Source organism: Pinus tabuliformis, chromosome 7 (genome assembly GCF_031772625.1).
Source record: "Pinus tabuliformis cultivar Carrire ecotype Pingquan chromosome 7, CPIR1, whole genome shotgun sequence".
NCBI lineage: Eukaryota > Viridiplantae > Streptophyta > Pinopsida > Pinales > Pinaceae > Pinus > Pinus tabuliformis.
The window spans coordinates 973,866,821-973,885,993 of record NC_142293.1 but is presented as its reverse complement, the minus strand read 5'-3'; the positions used below and the strand labels follow the sequence as shown (position 1 = coordinate 973,885,993).

The 19,173-nt window shown below is 40.0% G+C and overlaps 1 protein-coding gene across 1 annotated transcript in view; it reads left to right on the top strand.

Moving 5' to 3' along the window:
* Window positions 1–8,862: 8,862 nt before the first annotated feature.
* Window positions 8,863–19,173, top strand: part of LOC149250862 (putative RNA-dependent RNA polymerase 1) — a 279,545-nt gene continuing 269,234 nt past the window's right edge. The window contains 3 exon segments of the mRNA XM_089453772.1: window positions 8,863–8,955; window positions 9,831–10,548; window positions 10,551–11,727. Of these exon segments, the coding sequence (XP_089309898.1) occupies window positions 8,863–8,955; window positions 9,831–10,548; window positions 10,551–11,727 (1,988 nt within the window).

Here is a 19,173-nt window from a genome sequence, read left to right as displayed (position 1 = left end):
CTTTAAATGGTCCAATAAATCGGGGTGACAACTTTGTCCCTTTTCCAAATCGAATGGTACTTTTATTTGGTTTGATGCGGATGAAAACCTGATCCCCTACTTCATACTTCCTATCAGTTCTATGAGCATCAACATAACTCTTTTGTCTATCCTGTGCTTCCTTTAACCGTTGTCTAATTTGTCTTACCTGCTCTTCCATTTCTTGGCTTAACTCTGGTCCTATTATCACTCGATCTTCTAACTTGTCCCAACTTAATGGTGTTCTGCAAGGTCTCTCGTATAACACTTCAAATGGAGGCATTCCAATCGCACTGTGGTAATTGTTATTGTATTCGAATTCGACTAAGGATAAGTACTTTTCCCAGTGTGATTGTTGATCCATAACATACATTCTCAACATATCTTCAAGTACTTGATTTACCCTTGCTGTTTGTCCATTGGTTTCAGGATGATAAGCAATGCTCAAATTTAGTTGAGTTCCTAAGGTTGACTGCATGCAAGTCCAAAATCTTGAAGTGAATCGTGAATCTCTATCGGATATAATCTTTTTAGGTACTCCATGAAATCTGATAATTTCATTTATGAATACTCGCGCTACGTCAGAAACTTTGTAAGTATCTCTTACGGGAATGAAATGGATGCTTTTTGTTAATTTATCCACTACTACCAGAATGGCATTGTGTCTTTGAGAAGTAAGAGGTAGCCCAATGATAAAATCCATAGAAATAATCTCCCATTTGGTTATAGGAATGTCGTGAGGATGTAAGAAACCCGCTGGATGACAGTGATCTGCTTTTATTTGTTGACATTCCAAACATTTTGCAACAAATTGAGCGACATCACATTTCATGCCTGACCAGAAGAAGAGTTTCTCAGTATCCAAATACATTTTCTTTACTCCAGGTTGTGCACAATGTACTGCTCTGTAGGCTTCATTAAGGATAGTGTCTCGAAGATCCTTATTATCAAGAATATACATCCTTCCATGGAATCGTAAGATTCCATCATTTTCTAGTTCATATCCTTCAAACTTAGATTCTCTTGGCTTTTTACCCTCAAGACCAGATTTCAACTATAAAAACCAACTATCTTTTATAAGATATTCTAGTACTTGTTGCCTTAAGTCTACTTTGATAGGTATGAGAGAGAATATCCAAGGTCTTCTGCTTAAAGCATCTGCTACTACATTTTCTTTTCCCTTAATATATGATATTCCAAAGTCATATTCACTTAGGAATTCACTCCATCACCTTTGTCTGGCATTTAAGTCTCTTTGGGTGAACAAATATTGTAGACTTTGATGGTCGCTTTTAAGTATAAAACTTCGTCCCACTAGATAGTGTCTCCAAATATTTAAAGCTAGTACTACAGCAGCTCACTCTTAATTGTGAGTAGCATAGAGTTCTTCATGAGGTATTAACTTCCTAGAGGCATATGCTATTACTCCTCTATCCTGCATCAATACTGCACCCAGCCCTTGTTTGGATGCATCAATACATACCATAAAATCTTTGTCCATATCAGGGACTCTTAAGATTGGTGCACTGGTTAGTAGTCTTTTGAGTTCAAAGAATGCTTTATTATATTCCTCAGTCCATTCATACTTAACACCTTTATGCTGAAGGGTTGTAATCGGCTTTGCAATTTTGGAGAATCCCTCCACAAATCTTCGGTAGTGACTTGCTAAACCCATAAAGCTTCATACTTCATGTGCGTTTTTCGGTATTGTCCATTCAATGATTGCTTTTACCTTATCAGGGTCTACTGAAATCCCTTCACTTGATATGATATGACCTAAGTAATGAATCTTTTCCTGAAAGAATGAACATTTGGATAATTTTCCATACCATTGATTTTTTCTAAGGCAGGATAACACTATCCGTAAATGATCTTCATGCTCTTTCCTTCATGTGCGTTTTTCGGTATTGGTCATTCCATGATTGCTTTTACCTTCTCAGGGTCTACTGAAATCCCTTCACTTGATATGATATGACCTGAGTAATGAATCTTTTCCTGAAAGAACAAACATTTGGATAATTTTCCATACCACTGATGTTTTCTAAGGCAGGATAACACTATCCGTAAATGATCTTCATGCTCTTTCTTATTCTTGGAATAGATAAGAATATCATCTAAAAAGACTTCTACAAATTGATCAAGATATTCGCAGAAAACACTATTCATAAGATTCATGAATACTGCTGGTGCATTTGTTAATCCAAATGGTACCACAGTAAATTCATAATGTCCAAAACGTGTTCAGAATGCAGTCTTAGAAATATCGTTTTCAGAAATCCTTAGCTGATGATAGCCTGATCGAAGATCAATTTTTGAAAAGACAGCAACTCCTTCATTTGATCAAAAAGATCATCAATTCGAGGCATAGGATATCGATTCTTTATTGTAGCTCGATTCAAGTCTCGATAATCTATGCATAATCTTAAGGATCCATCTTTCTTCTTGACAAAAATTACAGGAGCACCCCAAAGTGATACACTGGGTCGAATATGTCCTATATGTAGTAGTTCCTTCAATTGAATTTGCAATTCTTGAAGTTCTGGAGTTGTCATTCTATAAGGCGTTTTAGAGATTGGTTGAGTACTAGGTTTCAATTCAATAGTGAGACCCAGCTCTTTTACAGGGGGTAAACCTGGTAGTTCCTTTGGAAATACATCCGGAAATTCGGTTAACACCGGATATTGTTCTAAGGATGGCACTTTTTCTTTACTTATTTCTTGAATCACATATGCCTGACAACCTTTTCTTAAGCAACGCTTTATTTTCATTGCTGATATGTAGCGTAAAGATACTTTTCTCTTGATTCCTTGAATTTGGATTGCTTCTCCTTCATCATTTATACCTAGAATTCTTTTCCCATAACAGTCTACCCAAGCTTGATGAGCTTCTAGCCAATCCATACCTATGACAAGATCATAAGTTCCTAAGGCTGTGACATAGACTTTCAGTTTAGTCGTACAGATCCCTAGGTCAATTTTGCATTGATCCACACTTAAGTCTACAGATTGGAGTTCTCCTGAGGCCATTTCCACCTGATTGAAATCATTTTGTCTGCGAGCTGCCAACCCACATTTGTTTAATGCATATGACGAAATGAAATTATCTGTGGCACTAGTATCAAATAAGATTGCGAGTTTTATACCATTAATAATACCTGAAGATTCCACTACAGTGGATTGATGTGCTGCTTGGTCGTTGTTGACCACTGCATGAACTCTATGATTACCTTGATTATTTGATATTGGTTCCTTTCTAGTCCTATTCAATATATTTGATGAAGCTTCTGGACAATCACGTTGAAAATGCGGTCCTCCACATCCCCAACAATTAAGCTGCGTTGATCCTCTTGAATCAGGATGTGAATTTCGAGATAAAGAGCTTCGTCCTCTCATGTTGTTTCCTCTATAATTTCTTCCTCTACTGGCAGTTCCACGAGATGTCCATGGACTGGTGTTTGATGATCAGCGGCTATAGTATTAACTGCCATGGGAGCTCTTGTTCCTACATTTCTTGGGGTAAATCTATGACCATAAGGTGGCCTTGAGCTACCTCCTTTGAAGAAATTTTCGGAGTCTTTCCTGGAAATCCTGATTGGAAAGGTTCTGCTGGCCCTACATATTTTTTGATCCCTAGATGTTCTTCTGCATAACGACCACATTCTACCACCTTAGCTACTGATGACGGTTTCCACATGCTCACCGAGGCCCTGATACGAAGATTTAACCCAAATATGAAGCATTCAACTTGACGTTCATCAGAATCTAAGTAGTGAATGTATTTTACAGGCTCCATAAACCTTATCTCATATTCATCCACTGTTTTATTACCCTGAACTAATGTATGGAAGGCTTTGGCTTGCTGTTGTTGAAAGTATGGAGGTAAATACTTTGTGTGGAATCTTTCCTCAAACAATTCCCAAGGGACATTATCCGATGTAAGGTGCAGTTGTTTTTCCAGATTTCCCCACCAAATCAAGGCACTTTCCTTTAGTTGAAATACAACAATTTTTGTTTTTGTAGAAGAAGAATATTCTCTTAATCTAAAGCATCTGTTCGTTCCTTCTAACCATGCCTTAGCACGTTCACCTGCTGGACCTCCTGAAAATTCTGGGAGTTTAATCTTCTGAAGCTCCCTAGATATATCTTCTTTGGATCTTTTATGCTCAAAATTCTTTGGTTCCGCTGAATTGGTTGCTAAGGGTTGGAGTTCTTCTTTGTTCTTAGCCATAGTTGACTCTTTTAATGTTTCCAATAAGGCTTCCAATGAGTTCATTATCACGGTCAACTCCGGTGCTGGAGCGATTGGTTTTGATGATGGTCTCGGTGGAGACGATGATGATAGTGGTGGTGATGGGGATGATGACGACGACGGTGGTGGCATTAATGATGGTGATGCTGCCCGATCACGTTGTCGTCGCTCATATGTCTTTACCATTGTAATGTTTCCTGTGTACATAATAAAATTCCATAAAAAATTGAGGTAGACATTCGAATTTAACATATAGTTTTCTTTTTGAAATTTCACATTCATAAATGGGTATAGCTTTTTTTTGCTATTTTTATCTGCTAGGCAGATTTTATTGGTACCGAGGTCAAGGAGGGTGGTCTCGCGACCTCCTTGTCCTAATGTAGGGTATTCTATCCTAATATGAAATAATGCATAAGCGTATGGTTATTAATGCCTAAGGTAGATCATCCAAAATTAATTACTAAGTAACATTCACAAAATTAAATATTTAAATATTAAATACCTTGTTATAATGAACATCATCAACACACCCATCACACCTCAAACTATTACCTTTAAAGAAGGACACACATAGTTATAATGTTGAATATGTTACTTAGATGTATACTACCGGAATATCAATTATAACATATTCATTATAATTTCATAGAAGAAATTTAAAATATTTATAAAAATTATGGTAGGCTGGTAGTTTAAGTATATATATATATATATATATATATATATATATATATATATATATATATATATATATATTTTAAATAAATATAAGGGTCAAACTTTAATAGAACCAAGTAACTTAGATGATACCGATTAAACAATTAAATATCATATTTATTTATCTAACATAATATTTACATTATCTTATTCTTCTTATGAAATTTTTGAATTATAATTAATTAAACAATTTGTAATTTTTTTTTTGATTGTGGTGTTGGTTCTTAACTGATTATTTACTTGCAAGCCATCATCAAAGCTTCTGTTGGATTTGTGGAGGTTATCATCTACTCAATCCATGTATAAATCCTTACCTAAATCCCTAGTCCTAAGTTCTAATCAAACCAATGTATTACAAAATACATTCAAAACTATGTTATAAAACCCTCGACCTTTGTAATATTGTAAAAACTTTGCAAATAATATTATGACAGGTCCCTAACCGCGGAGTTAGTCGCGTCGGAACCTAACCATGTTCACATGTTGGGCGGAGGTTACGGTTACAACCCTTAACCGCTGGCATTCTATTCGCAATGGAGAAAGCCGCAGCGGGCAACATGTGAACAGACAGAGGTAGCCGTCGGGGTTGCTAACCGTCAGGTTACAAAACCGTCGGAACTTCGACATGTGAACAGGGATACAGTTAACCATTTTTGAAATCGCAGCGGAACTGCATAATAATTAGTAAGTGTTTCTCAGCCTAAATAATTAATAAATACTCCGCTCTATTATTGTTAGTAACTCAGATAAATATATCACGGGCAACACGACACCCACAGCTTCCAGCCAGCGCTACGGTTTACATGCATACTTGCAGGTTCACATTGCTGAGGCGTGCTGAAGCATAGTGCCACGCGTCCAATGAATTAACATGTGTAATCTGAGCAGGGTTTGACGGCAACCCGCAAGTCGTGTGTTCAATCCACGGTGTATCCATACGTCGGGTGGCCCAGAGATATGAACGCACAGTCTTAACTGTTCGTCAAGTAGGGACGCGTGAGGATGGTTTAACAAAGCAACGATAACCTCCCTTTGATACCAAATGTAAAGACCGTAAACAGATGCAAATACAGTAAAGGGATTTATATCATGAACCTGCAAACAATTTCCTGAAATCTTACAAAATCAACTAACAGAACTGCTGAGGTACCTACCCGTGTCCTTGCGGTTGAAGATGCCTCTAACTACGCTGCTACAGTTACCAAAAGACCGAATCCACTTAGCCAAACTGAGCAGAACCTGGTGCTCAATCCAGTAGGCCTCTTAGTAGAAGCCCATTGTTTCCCGTGCCTAGAACCTTAGCACAACTCAAGCTCTTCCTGTGGATGATTTCAGTAGATGATGTTCCTCCTCCTTCCAAATTACTTCCCCTCCGTCCCCCTAAATCTCTGTTTCGTGGGTTTTATCCCGTTGCTTAGCGGTGGCCGCTCTTCCATCTGCAGCCCACCGCTCAGTTTGCTGGTGACACGCTCCATGTCATGTATTTATCTCTTTTAAAGGTCACGTAGGTATATGTTTTATGTTTTAATAAATCATATTATGTTTTATTAAAATATTCTTTTAATATAAACATTATATCGTATACATGTCTTATGATTTAATATATCACATTGTGTTTTATTAAAGTATTCTTTTAATATAAACATTATAACTTTATACATAGTGCCCCTTTTAATTAATATAATTTATTTTATTAATTTATTAATATAATTTTTATCAACAATCTGGAATATATAATTTATATAGTCCTCTGTTAATATTTACCCATACATTAAGCAATATTGATGGATGAGTAGAACCTCTATTCAAAGAAGTGTCATGGTATTTAACACTTATAGTTAATTTAGTATATAATACTAGTGCGGTGTATGCGACACATGCATATGTAGCTATCATATGCATGCATCGTATGCCCGCTATTATCCTTGCGTTCACTATATTTATAGATAGGTCGTTACACTAAGGCACATGATATCTCTAAGACCAAGAAATCGTTTGGGGAAATTCCACCCGGATGGAGAGATATTAAAATGATTAATATTTTTAATGGGTTTCCTAAGTATAAACTTAGGAAAATTAAAATATTAATGTGTATTAATATAAAATCGGTGAGAAAGTTCTAAATGACAAGGATCAAGCCAAATGTAATCTTAGCCGTTGATTAGGGACTTAATCTCGGTCGTTGAATCGTCAACAGGAAAAGTATAAGAGGAGGCTTGAGGTTTAGTTGGAGACAAACCAAGTTGATCAAGAATTTGAATTTCTGGGGCAGGTTTTGCTCAGAAATCGAGTTAGTGATTTGTTGCAGCGAGGGGCAGTTCGACAGAAGGCCGAGAATACATATCAGAGAGGCATAGAAAGTGTCAGAGAGACAACGCAGATCCTTGGAAGTTTGACGTAGAGGCAGCCAGGACTGACGCAGAGGTTGAGGAGGCTAACGTAGGTGACGTAGAGGGCCAAGAGGCTGACGCAGAGGGCCAAGAGGTTGACGTAGAAGCAATAGAGGCTAGCAGAGCTGACGCTGGGCTGTAGAGGCAGCATTGAGGTATTTTCGTGGGGCAGACTGGAAGCTGAGAGCAACTTTCGTTGTCTAGCTAAGGAATTGTCAAAGTTGCTGTGGGATCAATATCCGGATGTTGATTAGTTGGAATATCTATCTTCGAGGAGAGGTACTTCTACCAAGGAAATTCTGAATTCTCTAAAGGGTGAGCCATTTCTGGCACCCTAGTTGTATTCAGAAAGCTGCATAATAATAAAACCCTAATATTTGTTGCACTGGTTTTCCCGCCTTGGGTTTTTCCGGGAACAATTGTCCACAAATAATGGTGTCCCTTGTGTGATTGTCTCAGTTATTTCAATTGCTGATGTGTATATGTGTTAAGGCTGCATTTGTGTTGATTTCAGTATTTCTATTTATAAATAACTTGTTAATGGAAAGAACAAGTAGGAGATAATAAACAAGATAATGCAGTAGGGATTTCTGATGTGTCAGACTTAGAAATTTCAACACGCCAAAGATTAGAATGAATATAGTCCAAAATTTCTTTACTATTATGACTTCCAGTTTTAAATTTTTGTTTACACTGTTTTCCATATACACAATGTTTACAAAAATCCAACCTCAAGGATTTCAAATTAGGAAGCAATTTTCGATTCATCAATACCTGAAGACCCTTCTCGCTCATGTGACCCAGCTGCTGATGCCATAGGCGAGTATCTTCTTTTGTCTTCTCAGATACAATCGCTGCCTCACTGACCTGAGTACTTCCTTTGAGTCTGTAAAGATTTCTAATCTTTTCTGCCTTCATAACAACCAGAGTGCCCTTTGAAACTTTCAGCACTCCATTTTGACATGTAAACTTGTAACCTTCCGAGTCCAATACTCCCAAAGAAATCAAATTCTTTCTCAACTCAGGTACATGTCTAACATCAATCAATGTTCTAACTATATCATCATACATTTTAATTTTGACATTTCACATCCCAATAGTCTGACAAGATACATTATTACCCATAAACACAGAACTACCATTCACAACTTCATATGAAGTAAACAAATTTCTATGTGGACTCATGTGATGAGAAGCACCAGAATCTAACAACCAATTTTCATAATTCTGAGAGACATTGCAAACAGGAAAACTTCATTTAACATACCTAATTCAGCAAATAAAACACTTCATCAATCATAACTGACTCAAGTTTATTTGCTTCCTTCTTTGGGTTTTCAACAGACTCCTTTCTTTTCCAATAGTATTTCTTGAGATGTCCTATTTTGTTGCAGTATCAACATTTGACTTTACACTTCTTGCCTTTTGATCTTAATCTGGAAGAACTTCTTGCTTTTCCCCTCTTTCCTTGGACCAACCTCTGGCTACCATGGCTTCTCGTGTGGAAGTTTCAATGGTGGACTTCTTTCGTACTTCTTCAGATAATAGAGCTCCCACAACTGAATCAAATTATAAAGATTCGGTTGTGCTCAAAGTGATATAAGTCACAAAGTGATCCCAAGACTCGGGTAAGGAACACAACAAGGTAATAGCTTTGTATTCTTCCTGAAATTTAACTTCCATACCTGACAATTGGCAAATATGTTTATTAAAAACATTTAACCTTTCTGCAATTTTAGTACCCTCCTTCATCCGAAGGCTATACAGTTGTCTCTTCAAATAAATTTTGTTGGTTTGTTTGTAATTTGAGCTGGTTAAAAAACAAATTAAATAAAAAAGAAATGCAAGAAAAACTTAGAAACTAAATCACACAAATTTACACAAGGAGTTACGTGGTAAAACCCCGACAGTGTGTCAAGGAAACCTCCACGGGGCAAGGGATTGGAAATCTTATTGCTTAAAAAATGGTTCTCCAAGTTACAATCAACCTCTCAGGCGATCACCAATAAATATGAGCTATTTCGTTACATAACTTCCTTTCGTTATAAAATTGACTGAATGGTAAACTAGATTTGCCTAGATAATTATTGTTTACATTAATTGTTGTCATCTTTTTAATAATGCACAAACTGGCCTAAAATAAATTGTTTTAGACCTTGTTATATCATTGAATTGATATCATTCAAATTTTCAATCTGGGACACAAATGAGTGAAACTTGAATTGGATAAGTCTTTATCATGTCCTTTGCCTAAAAAGGTTTTCATTTGTATGTTAAGTACAAACTTCTCTATGGATATTCTTTCCTATTACGAACAAATATTGATGAATGCCTAAAATGCTACTTTCTTCAAGTTATAGCAAAGTACGGTAGCCATTTGGATTTTTATTTTGCAACATACTGCTAATTGAGGGTTCATTGAAGTTACTGATCAGTTCATCCATTTTCACATGACAGCTGGTGAGTGTTCCAAAGATCTATTACAAGGAGGATTTATGCTCAAGCTATGATATTGATAATATTCTTGATTTCTACAGAGACAACAACGATACTGAGTGGATCCGAACAACAGATTTTACGCGATGTTTTTGTATAGGACAATCTTCATCAATATGTTTGGAGTTACCCGATCGAACAAACATTTCCATGATTGAAGAAAAATTTGCTCCCTTCAAAGAACTTGAAGAGAGGCTCAGCATGGTATCTGGTTCTTCATTTTCTTCACCTTCTAAATTGGTGCCAATTATAAGTCCTCCCGAAGGTTTAAAGTTGCCTTTTGAAATACTGTTCCAAGTAAATTTGCTTGTTCAGTGTGGCATACTTAGTGGACTGAGCCTTAGTAAGAAATTCTTCAGTTTTCTACAGCCTTTTTAGGGGAGACCTCTCTCCTCTATAAAATGGGGTTTAGCAAAACTAAGTAATTTGAGGAACACCTGTTATGATCCAGTAAAATTTCTTGTGAAGGAACTTAATGATAATAAAAATTCCAAAAGGTACCATAATTTAGCAGATTTTTCTCTGGATAATGGCCTGATGTATGTGCACCGAGTACAAGTAACTCCGTCGAAAGTGTACTTCTTTGGACCTGAAATCAATGTTTCTAACCGTGTCACAAGGGAGTATGCAGAGTACATCAATGACTTCCTCCGTGTTTGTTTTGTTGATGAAAATTGGAACAACTTTACTCCACTGATTTGTCTCAGCGACTGCCTAATGGTCAAGAAATACATACAAAATTGTACAAAAGGATTCTCTCAGTTTTGAATGAAGGAATTGTGATAGGGAGTAAAAAGTTTGAATTTCTTGCTTTCTCAACTAGCCAGCTACGGGAAGGCTCAGTTTGGATGTTTGCTTCAAATGAAAGAGTTAGTGCAGAGAGTATCCGGAAATGGATGGGTGATTTTTTGGCTATTAGAAATGTTGAAAAATGTGCAGCAAGAATGTGACAATCTTTTAGCTCTTCTACAGAAACACTTCATGTTTATGAGCATGAAACACAAGTTATTCCAGACATTTATACTATGAGAGATGGTAAACGATATACATTTTCAGATGGAATTGGGAAGATATCTGTGTCCTTGGCAAAACAGGTGGCTGCTAAGTGTAGATGTGATAACATACCCTCGGCATTTCAAATAAGATATGGTGGCTACAAAGGTGTTGTAGCTGTTGATCCCGAATGCTCATATAAACTCTCTTTGCGGCCAAGCATGAAGAAATATGTCTCAAAAAATATTAAGCTTGATGTTCTTTCTTGGGCAAAATTCCGACCTTGCTTCTTGAATCGCCAAATTATCACTTTGTTGTCTACTTTGGGAGTTAAGGATCAGAACTTTGAGAAGCTGCAAGAGGAAGAAGTAAAAATTTTGGATAAAGTTTTGGCTGACAGAGACATGGCCCTTGAAGTTCTGCAAATCACAACTGTAGGTGATACTCACAATGCCCTTATAAGTATGCTTTCTTGTGGCTACTTGCCGAATTCGGAGCCATATCTGTCAATGATACTTCATGCATTTCGAGCATATAAACTATTAGAACTAAAACAGAAGACACGAATATTTGTTCCAAAGGGACGATGCTTGATGGGGTGCCTTGATGAAAGCAAAACATTGAAGTATGGAGAAGTATTTGTTCAAGTTTCTTATACACCAGGAAATAACAAATTCCATGATACTGGGCTTTTTGCATTTGCACAAAATCCCCAGGATTCTAAAATTAGCATAGTCCAAGGAAAAGTAGTTGTGGCCAAAAATCCATGCCTTCACCCAGGCGATGTACGAGTTTTGTGTGCTGTGAACACTCCCAAGCTTCATCATATGGTCGATTACATAGTTTTCCCACAACAAGGTGAAAGGCAACTAAATAACAATTTTGCTAGTTTTAAAAGTTTAAAATTAGTTTTCCATTTGTATTGAAGTAAAACCATATAATTGACCTATATTGAATAAATTATTGTTATTACCTGTATTTTCTTTTAGCTACTGTGTCTGAAAACTGTGTAATCAATTTTTCTTTCTCCTATCAGCTATATATTTTCTTCCTATCAAAAGCAAAACTTAAGATTCTGGCTCTCGTCTGCAGCTTATTATATTTTTGAAACTCTTTAAGTGCCAGTTTTTGAATATTTTTTTTGATATTTCTTGAATTACAAATGCTTTTATTCATAGATGTGACCATAATTAAAACTTACGGTTTCCCTCTGCATGGAGACTATTCATGATATGTTCATGAAAGTAATTAACCATGCATTTGAGTCACAACATATACAGCCTCTGATGTCACAGAAACGAGTATCAGCTCAGCAGACAAAGTCTTCTGTCATACATAGTACATACATTTTCTTATGAACCACAGACAAATCACATTCAATTTTATATCTATATTATATGCTGCCATTATACTAGTGTTTTGGGAAAGCCTATCTAGTTGTTGTGCAATGTTATATGCTAAACACAGTATCAAGATGTGCAATTTGAGGCTCACTTCAAGCTCCGTTCGTCATTAACCATCTTTTCCCAAACAAGTTCTAGAGTAATCTTATTCCTTGTTAGTCATCTGGTAGGTGTAGTTCCTAAGAAAATCCAATCATGGGGGCTAGGGGTGAGGTTTCTGATATAGTTCACCTTCTGTTGCATGTAATTGGTTTTCTCTACAATTTTTGGTAGCATCCTCGTGGCTTGCTGCTGCCATTTCTTTTGTCACTAATATCCTCCTATGCATGACTTACACAAATCCTCAACACAATTGAAAATATTTCGTTTTGAATTTGATGAAAATGTAGAAATCTCTGAGAGGGGCAATTTAATGCAAATTCAGAAATTTCACCTCAGCCTTGATGTTTTCTGGTCCTATTTCATATGAACTTTCAATATTAGGGCTGAATCTGAAATATTAAGTAACAGCAGCAAATACTTCACTTCACTTCTCCCAATTCACAACACAGAGCAACAAAATAAATACCAATCAAGTGTATTCAACACTACAAGGCTTCAGCATTTAGGGCACACTTTCTAAGCATATAAGAGATCTGAAATGACCTGTTATTGGAGATTATCACACCAGTGTATCTGCCCGTTTATATTCTAGATATGTGTTAAAAACTTAAAATCAATTAATAATTTTGGATCATTGCTATGTCAAATTGTTAAAATTGGCAACTAGGGCCAAACTCCATGTGGGTCACCTTATTTATGGCAGCTGATATTTTTTCTTGGATTCCTCTCTCCAAGAGGTGTAGGATTGATCTAAAGATCATCCGATTCTGACATGTATTTATGTAGATATGAATTTATTCAGAATATTGACAATTTGTCAAGGTCAGCCAGCAAGCTAAACAAGCACTTTTACCCCCAGCTCAACCTCAACATTTCATTTAAATAGAGGAGACCTCAAGTCGTTTGAAGAGCACATTATCTCATGATCTTTCTCTCCATTTGTTGGGGTATGTCTTCTCACAAGGAGGACGTGATGGAAAGAGAGATCTAAGGAGCCCTAGCCGTAGTCAAGAAAGGAGATCTAGCCGTAGTCAGAGAAGAGACCTAGCCGCAGTCAAGAGAGGCCCTTATCCGCAGCTAAAATGTAATGTTCCCAAGTAGGGATTTAAGTGATATTCTAAACAAATAAACAGTGCAGCAGCATAAAATTAAAAACATGCATTAAACACCCATAGGACACTAAAAATCTGGAACCACTGAGCCATATATTATAAAATCTGAGAGCAATGTGTACAATCTAAATGAAGTGGTGCGCCTGGGCTTGTCTCAAGGACACGCTGGACTAAACCCAGGTGATGGAATAACTGAGATGATGGCCGTTCAGTTGCTGCACCACTTGCACTGCACTGTCCTAGTAAAATTGTTGATCTGTTGACTTCAACCTGCTGGAATGTGCCCAAAAACTGCCCAGAAAATTCTGTCTTTTCAGCCTTAGACTCTTTGGACAAAACCTAGAAAAACCTAGAAAGGAATTTCTCTGATTTTGACTTGGATTTTTGGCCTCCTTGGAGCCTCTCCCCAGCTGCTACTGCCAACTTCAACTTGCAGGAAACAACCTACAAATCCTTCTAAAAATACCCCTAGAACGTTGGGTTCACCTGTTTTGACTAACTCCTTGCTCCTCGGATGACCCTTGGCTCATATGACTACTCTCACAGCGGAACTCACCCAAGTGCAACCACCTAATCCATGTCCTCTCCTGACATGTCACATAGTTTCTCAGGTACCCCTCCAGCCACTGGTTGACCCTTTTCATCTGGCCGTCTCTCTGAGGGTGATAACTGGTGCTAGGAGTGAGCTCTGTCCCAACCAACCTAAAGAGCTCTTGCCAAAAGCCACCCATAAATCTGTCGTCTCTGTCGCTCACAATGTTCTTAGGGAGTCCAGGTAATCTGAAAACTTCCCGGAAGAACAACTCGACAACCTGGGCAACCATGTATCTAGCAGGGATGGCGAAGAACTGGAAGAATTTGGTCAGCCTGTCGACCACTACATATATGAAATTCTTCCCTTGTACCGTGGGGAGCTCAGTGATGAAATCCATCGAGGTAGTTTCCCATTTCCCCTATAGAATGGGAAGTGGCTATAATAGCCCTGCAAGGTGAGTCAGCTCCCCCTTGTTCTGCTGGCAGGCCTCACACTCCCTTATGTGCTGCAGCACGTTCTCCTTGAAGCCTTTCCACGCGAACCTCTCCTGAACAACCATGTAAGTCTTTCGGAACCCCTGGTGTCCGGACAATGGTGAATCGTGAGCTGCTTGGAGTACCCTCTCCCTCAACTGTGAGTTGGGTACCAAGTAAATGCGCCCCTTGTAATAGATGACCTCATCCATCACATGGTAATGCTCATCTGCATGTGTCCCCTCCAACACCTCGTAGGCCTTCCTGTCCTTGGAGTACTCTACCAACAGCTGAGCCGTCCAATCTTGGTAGATGCTCATGAGAGATAACCCAGCTGGTCTCCTAGATAGAGCATCGACCACCACATTGTGCTTGCCCCGCACATACTCAATGTCAAAGTCGTAGGCCTGCACCTTGCTGACCCATCTCTACTACCTCTCATTGAGGCCCTGCTACCCCATGAAATGTCGAAGACTGTTGTGATCAGTCTTCACTCAGAATCATTTGCCCACGAAGTATTGGCGGAACTTGGCCAATGCATGCATAATGGCCAGCATCGCCTTGTCATATATGGAATATGATAGCTCATGCGGTAGGAGCTTCCGACTCTTGAAAGCTATGGGGTGCCCCTCCTATGACAATACGGCTCCAACTCCTACCCTTGATGCATCACACTCCACCGTGAATCGCTAGGAAAAATCTGGGAGTGCCAAAACAAGGCAACTGCTCATCACCTCCTTGAGGCGATCAAATGCAGCCTCTGCTCACTTAGTCCATGCGAAGGCCCCTTTCTTGGTCAAGTCGGTCAAGGGTGCTGCCAGCTGGGAGAACCCTTTGACAAACTTCCTGTAGTAAGTTCAAATGCCCAAGAAGCCTCTAAGCGTAATCACGTCTCAGGGTATTGGTCAATCTCGAATGGCCTAGATCTTCTCCTCATGAACCTTCACCCTGTCTGCTCCAATGATATGCCCGAGATAAAGCGTCTCTGTCAATCTAGACTCTCGCTTGGAGAGCTTGGCATAAATCTGCTGCCCCTCCAGAATGCGCAGCACCTCCTCCAAGTGTTGGAGGTGCTCCTCTCACATTCGGCTATAGATCATGATGTCATCAAAAAATGCTAGCACGAACCTCCTCAGCTGCCCTCGAAAGATATGGTTCATGTAGGACTAAAATGTGGCGGGAGCGTTGGTTAGCCTAAATGGCATGACCAGAAACTCAAAGTGCCCATAGTGGCACCAGAATGCTGACTTTGGGATGTCGTGATCCCGAACTTTGATCTGGTGGTAGCCCAAATGTAGATCGATCTTAGAGAAGTACTTGGCTCCTCTAAGCTCATCCATCAGCTCATCAATGCGGAGAATGGGGTACTAGTTCTAGAGGGTCTTCCTGTTAAGGGCCCTGTAGTCGATACACAACCTGAGGGTCCCATCCTTATTCTTCACCAGCACTACAGAAGAAGCAAAAGGACTGGAACTAGGCCTGATGTGTCCCAACGCAAGCAGCTCCTCGATAATCTTCTCTATCTCGTCCTTATTGTTGATTTGGGGTATCATCGAATGTGTTAGCCATGAAAATTGGTGGAGATGCTAAAGCACATGAGATCTCCAAGACCCGGAAATGGTTTTGGACAGATTGTACTCGGTTTGGGAGATATTAAAATAATTAATATTTTTAATGGAGTTCCTAAGTCTAAACTTAGGAAAAATAAAATATTAGTGGGTATTAATATAAAATTGGAATAGAAGGTTCCAAAAGTCATGGATCAAGCCAAATCTAATATTTGTTGTTGATTAGAGATTTAATCTCGGCCGTTGATGGAATAATGAGAAAAGTAGAAGAAGAGGCTTGAGGGTCAGTTGGAGAAGACACTAGAGTGATTAGTCATTCATTTTGCTAGAGCGGGGTTGCTAAGCAAAAGTGAATTAATGATCAGCAGCGAGGGGCAATGAGTACTAGACAGAGAGGCAGAGACAGTACTAAGAGATCAGTAGAGACAAGGCAGAGGCCATAGGGACTATGTCATCCACGCAAAGGCTGTTGGAGTGATGCAGAGGGTCCCAAAGGTTGCAGAATGCTTTAGAGGGTTGACGCAGAGGGTCCTAGGGCTGACGCAGGTCAATAGGAGGCTGACGTAGAGGCTAGAATGGCCACCGTTGAGCTTCAGAGCCGCCGGAGAGGGTTTCGTGGGACAGGTTTTATGAATACTTGTTTCCAAACATAGAGGTATTGCTGCCATGTATTTTTCTCTGTTGGGTGGGTCGGTTAGGCATCTAGTTGTACTCAAGGAAATACTGCATAATAATAAACCCTCAGAACAACTTCATCGATTTTCCCGCATTGGGTTTTTTTGGGGACATTTTTCCAAAAATAACGATGTCACTTGTGTGTTTGTTTTCTTTCAACTGATGGTTTTTTGATGTTGTGACTATATTGTGTTTATTTCGGTATTTAAATGTTTTCAATAACTTGTTCAAAATTTACAAGTAGAAGAAATAAACTAGCAGAATACAGATTAATTTTCTAACGGATAGACTTAGAAAATTCAACATGGTATCGGAGCATGGTTGCAGATCACAGGAAAGCTGAAGGCATCAGCTGAGCAAAGCATTTGCAGTAGATTCAGTTGTCCCGAGTGACAGAGCTGATCCTTGCAGAAAGTGACAGAGGAAGGGTTGACGCAGAGGGACTGCATCATCAGTCTGGGCCAGAGAGAGGCAGCACAGAGGCTGAAGAGGGCAGAAACAGGGTCACACAAAGCCACGTAGAGGCCAAGAGGGTTGACGCAGTTGGCTGAGGGAGCTGTTTTGCCGGTGCCGGGATTGTGCAGAGCCAAAAGGCTCAATCCTTTAGTTGCTGGGGCGAAGGTAGCTGTGGGCAGTTTGCGGGAGCGAAGCTGGTGGGGTACTATGGTGAGGACAATGCCTAGCAGGGCAAAACCGAGGTAGAGGGAGTTTCTGTGGAGGCGGATTTATAGCCAAGGAATACATATCATTGTTGTAGTTGCACAGACAATCGGAGAGGGGCAACTTGACAGTTGGCAGAAGGATTTCCAGGAGGGAAATCGGGACTCGGATGGAGTCCAGAAGAGAACTTCTCTACGGGAAGTAGAGAGACTCAGCAGGAGTCGAACTGAGAACTTCCAGACGGGAAGTAGAGAGAGTCAGCAGGAGTCAAACCAAGAACTTCCAGATGGGAAGTAGAGAGACTGAGCAGGGGTCGAACAGAGGACTTCCAGGAGGGAAGTAGAGAGACTCAACGGGAGTTGACGAGAGAACTTCCGAAGGGAAGTAGAGAAACTCAGCAGGAGTCGAACCGAGAACTTCCAGATGGGAAGTAGAGAGACTCAGCAGGAGTTGAACAGAGGACTTCCAGGAGGGAAGTAGAGAGACTCGGAGGAGTCGATAGAAGAGCAGCAAGATGGCCATGAATGTGATGAGAGATCAGGACAGGCTGGACGGAGCGTCCAACTTTGTGGTTTGGAAGGCCAGGATCTTGTCCATTCTAGACAGACATCGTATCAATGGCTTCGCCTTGAGATTAATGGCTATCCCAGTTGACCCGGTAGATAATGAAAGGTACGAGGAGGCAATGGCTAAGGCAAAGTGCATCATCCTTGATGGGGTCAAGGATCATGTGGTCCAACATATTGCCGAGAAGGAAACGACAAAGGAGATGTGGGACACTTTGAAGACATTGTACCAACATACTTCCGTGTAGAGGAAGATGCTCCTTGAGAATCAACTAAGGTCATACCAGATGCAGAAGTGAGAGCAGATAGATGTCTTCCTCTGTTAGTTGAAGGAGATCCGTGAGCAACTGACTTCCAGAGGGGCCATGCCGAATTAGGAGTTGATGGTAAGGACCACACTTAATGCAGTCTCCGAGGAGTGGGAGACATTTGTCCCGAGCATACTGGGCAGGGTGAGTCTTCCAGATTGGGAAGAACTGTGGGCGGCTCTTCGTCAAGAAGAGATCAGATGGTTGACCAAGACGGGAAGTAGCAGCAAAGGGGTCAGGATCAAGAACACAAAGGAAGAGGATGTGACTCTGGCATCTGCAGGAAAGTAGGAGAAGAGGAAGAAGGACCTCTCCAAGGTCAAGTGCTTCCACTGTGGGGAACTGGGTCACTCTGCGAACCGGTGTCCGAGGAAGAAGAACAAGGGAGAGGCTTCTGACTCCAAGGTAGCGCTAGTGAAGGCAGAGAAAGAAGTCGAGGAGGATGATAATTGTGCCATGAGTGCTCATGTACCTCTAGAGAATAGGTGGGGAGATATCAGGTTGTAGTCAGGAGGACTACATGCGATGAGGGGCAGGATCCTTGAGATAACCAAACCTCTTGGATTATACGTAGCTACGGGAGCCCCAAAGAGGAGTAGCAGGACTGGTGGATGTCGGTAGAGACAGATGCGAATGAAGCAGTAGAGAGTGCTATGGTGCATTAGTCCCTAGGTAGTGTGAGGCTAGCAGGTTGCAACAATGCGAGAGGCACGGGAGCATTGCGACGCTGTAGGATGGCACAGAGAGGTTTGCAACGGTGCGAGATGCAGGGAGTTATTGCAGCAGAGGTCAGTAGAGGGAGCACTTGTTAGCGACAGAGAGAGCTTCAACATCGGGAGTGTTTCTAGCCTGATAGGGATGTCAAAATTTGGGTGGGTCAGTTACTTACATCTCAGTAACTGAGTTGTA